The 3,234-nt window shown below is 39.5% G+C and overlaps 1 protein-coding gene across 1 annotated transcript; it reads left to right on the forward strand.

The window, feature by feature from the left end:
* The first annotated feature begins 369 nt into the window (after nt 1-369).
* Nucleotides 370-1,317, forward strand: LOC114049432 (olfactory receptor 10T2-like). Its single transcript, XM_027870692.1, has one exon. It carries the CDS (start codon nt 370-372, stop codon nt 1,315-1,317), a length of 948 nt encoding a protein of 315 aa, XP_027726493.1.
* Nucleotides 1,318-3,234: the final 1,917 nt, after the last annotated feature.

The following is a 3,234-nucleotide window of genomic DNA, read 5'->3' on the forward strand; positions in this document are numbered from 1 at the left end:
GAAGAAGAAGAAGAAGAAGAAGAAGAAGAAGAAGAAGAAGAAGAAGAAGAAGAAGAAGAAGAAGAAATGTTGAAGAAACAAAAAGAAAATTGTTTTGGATTAATCATAGTTTTGGATCATTCTTGCTACAATTTGCTCTAGTAGTTATAAATAATAAGGAAGAGAAAACAATTTACATTTATTTATATTCTTGATCAACTTTATTGAAATCAGATAATAGAGGAAAGGGCAAATACACAAAGGATTTGGGTTAGGGACAAAGATATGAATCTGATTTATTTGGGTCATGTGCCTTTTTTACAAAAACTTCAACAAACGCATGCTAATTCTGTCTGCTTCTAGGTTATTCCAGTTTCTCTTCTGTGACCAATGAAGAGACAGAACCAGAGTATGATCCTTGAATTCATCCTTGTGGGCTTCTCAAGTCTGGGAGACCTCCAGATTCTGCTCTTCTTCATCTTCTTGCTGGTCTACCTAACCACCTTAACGGCCAATGCAACTATCATGACTGTCATTCGCCTGGACCGCACCCTCCATACCCCTATGTACTTCTTTCTCTTCATCCTTTCATGCTCTGAGACCTGCTACACCTTGGTCATCATCCCCAAGATGCTGACAAACCTGCTCTCTACTGACAAGACCATTTCTTTCTCTGATTGTGCAGCCCAGCTCTACTTTTTTGTAGGGTTGGCTTGTACCAATTGCTTTCTGATTGCTGTGATGGGTTATGATCGGTATGTTGCCATCTGCAACCCTCTGAACTACATGCTCATTGTCAGCCGATCAACTTGTGTCCAGTTGGTGTTGGCCTCTGCCTTCTGTGGTTTCACAATCTCTGTGGTTGTCAACATCCTCGTGTTCAGCCTACCTTTCTGTGCATCAAACCGGATCAACCACTTCTTCTGTGACATCTCTCCTGTCATCAAGCTGGGCTGCACTGACACAAATATGAAAGAGATGGTCATCTTCTTTCTCAGTGTTTTGGTGTTACTGGTCCCCTTTGTGCTGATATTCATCTCCTATGTTTTCATTGTCTCCACCATCCTTAAGATCTCCTCAGTGGAGGGGCAACGAAAGGCCTTTGCCACTTGCATCTCCCACCTCACTGTGGTCATCGTCCATTATGGTTGTGCTTCTTTCATCTACCTGCGCCCTACATCCCTCTATTCCTCAGACAAGGACCGATTGGTGGCAGTGACCTACACTGTGATAACTCCAATGCTCAACCCCCTTGTCTACACTCTGAGGAACAAGGAAGTAAAAACAGCCCTAATGAAGGTCCTAAACAGATACTCATTTCCTAAAAGCATGAAATAGATGAGGAGGCCTCAGGCTATCTCGGACATGGGGGAGTCTACCGTCCTGCATGCGGAACATCTGCCCGACTTCCTCATGATCTCTCAGGAAGTAGATTCCATGGTCATCTGTTGGATCTGTTGGTTGTGCCCATGAGGAAGTTCTTAGGCTTAGACTACTAAGTTTTCACACCCTAAAAGTGAAGCCTAGGATGAACTTTCTCACACTTTCTACATAAAAAAAAAATGGAATGGGTGACCTTCTGAGACAATGAGCTCCTCATTACTGAAAGTGCCCATTTGTTTGTTGTTCAGTCATTTTTCAGTTGTGCATGACTTTTCGTGATTCCTTTTGGGGTTTTCTTGGCAAAGATACTGGAGTGGTTTGCCATTTCCTTCTCCAGATCATTTTACAGATGAGGAAACTGAGGCCAATGGGGTTAAGGGACTTGCCCAGGGTCACACAGCTAGTATGTGTCAGAGGCCAGATTTGAACTCAGGAAGATGAGTCTTTCTGACTCCAGGCCTGGCACTCTATCCACTGAACCACCTAGCTGCCTCTGCACCACCTGACTGCCCCAAGCAGGAGCTAAGTAAGTCAGGGATATTAAAGAGGAGACTTTTGCATCAGGCAAAAGATTGGACTAGATGATCTCTAAAGCTGTTTTCAACTAAGATTCTATAAGTCTAGGCTCTTTACAGGGTTATGGATCAAATGATCTATTGACCTAAAGGGCATCCCTGCTGCAAGAGATTATCTGAAAAGGGCATTAGACTAGGAGTCAGGAGACTTCTAAGCCACTTTCTTATTGTGATACCACAGACAATGCTTTCTTAATGTTTCTGTGCTTCAGTTTCAATACTTGTATTGTTTGTCCATCAGGATGGCTAGGAGACTCAAATAGAAGAATATGTATAGAAAACATGACTCCTAAAATGCTAAATAAAAGTGAGTTGTTATCTGGTGGGAGCATTTATGAATATCTGGATGTTCACATACAAAATTATTATTTAAGTATTTCTTCAAAATTAGTTTGGAATTTCATATGATATAAAAGCTACAATTCATTTCTGAGACAAGAAATGAAGGATGTGATTATCAAATTAGTAAGAGAGAAAAGTTAAAGAAACGAGACTCAATATCACTAGCCTGGTCAATTTCTTTTTTTTTAATGTGAAAATTTTTATTTTTTCCAATTATATGTAAAAATAATTTTAACATCTTTTTTTTTTAATTTTGTGTTCCAGATTCTTTCCCTCCCTCTTACCTTTCTATCTTCCTTGAGAAGACAGGCAATTTGATACAGGTAATACATGCACAGTCATACAAAACATATTTCCATATTAGTCATGTTGTAAAAGAAGACACAGACCAAAAAAGAAAAAAAAAAGAAAGTTTTTAAAAATATGCTTCAATTTGTGTTCAGACTCCCATCAGTTCTTTCTCTGGAGGTAGATAGCATTTTTCATGATAAGTCTTTTGAAATTATCTTGGGTCATTATATTGCTGAGAATAACTAAGTCATTCACAGTTGATCATTGTACAGTTTTGCGGCTATTGTGTACACAGTTCTCCTGGTTCTGCTCACTTCACTTTGCATCAGTTCATGTAAGTCCAGCTTTTTTCTGAAAGCATCTTGTCCATCATTTCCTATAGCACAATAGTATTCCATCACAATCATATACCACAACTTGTTCAGTCATTCCCCAATTGATGGGCATTCCCTCAATTTCTAATTCTTTGCCACCACAAAAAGAACTGCTATAAATATTTTGTACATATCGATCCCTTTCCCCTTTTTTTTTCTTTCTTTGAGATACAAATCTACTACTGGCCTTGCTGGATCAAAAAGTATGCGCAGTTTCATAGCCCTTTGGGCATAGTTCCAAATTGCTCTCCAAAATGGTTGGATCAGTTCACAACTCCACCAAAAGTACT

Source organism: Vombatus ursinus, unplaced genomic scaffold (genome assembly GCF_900497805.2).
Source record: "Vombatus ursinus unplaced genomic scaffold, bare-nosed wombat genome assembly UNPS02014798.1, whole genome shotgun sequence".
In the NCBI taxonomy this organism is placed as follows: domain Eukaryota; kingdom Metazoa; phylum Chordata; class Mammalia; order Diprotodontia; family Vombatidae; genus Vombatus; species Vombatus ursinus.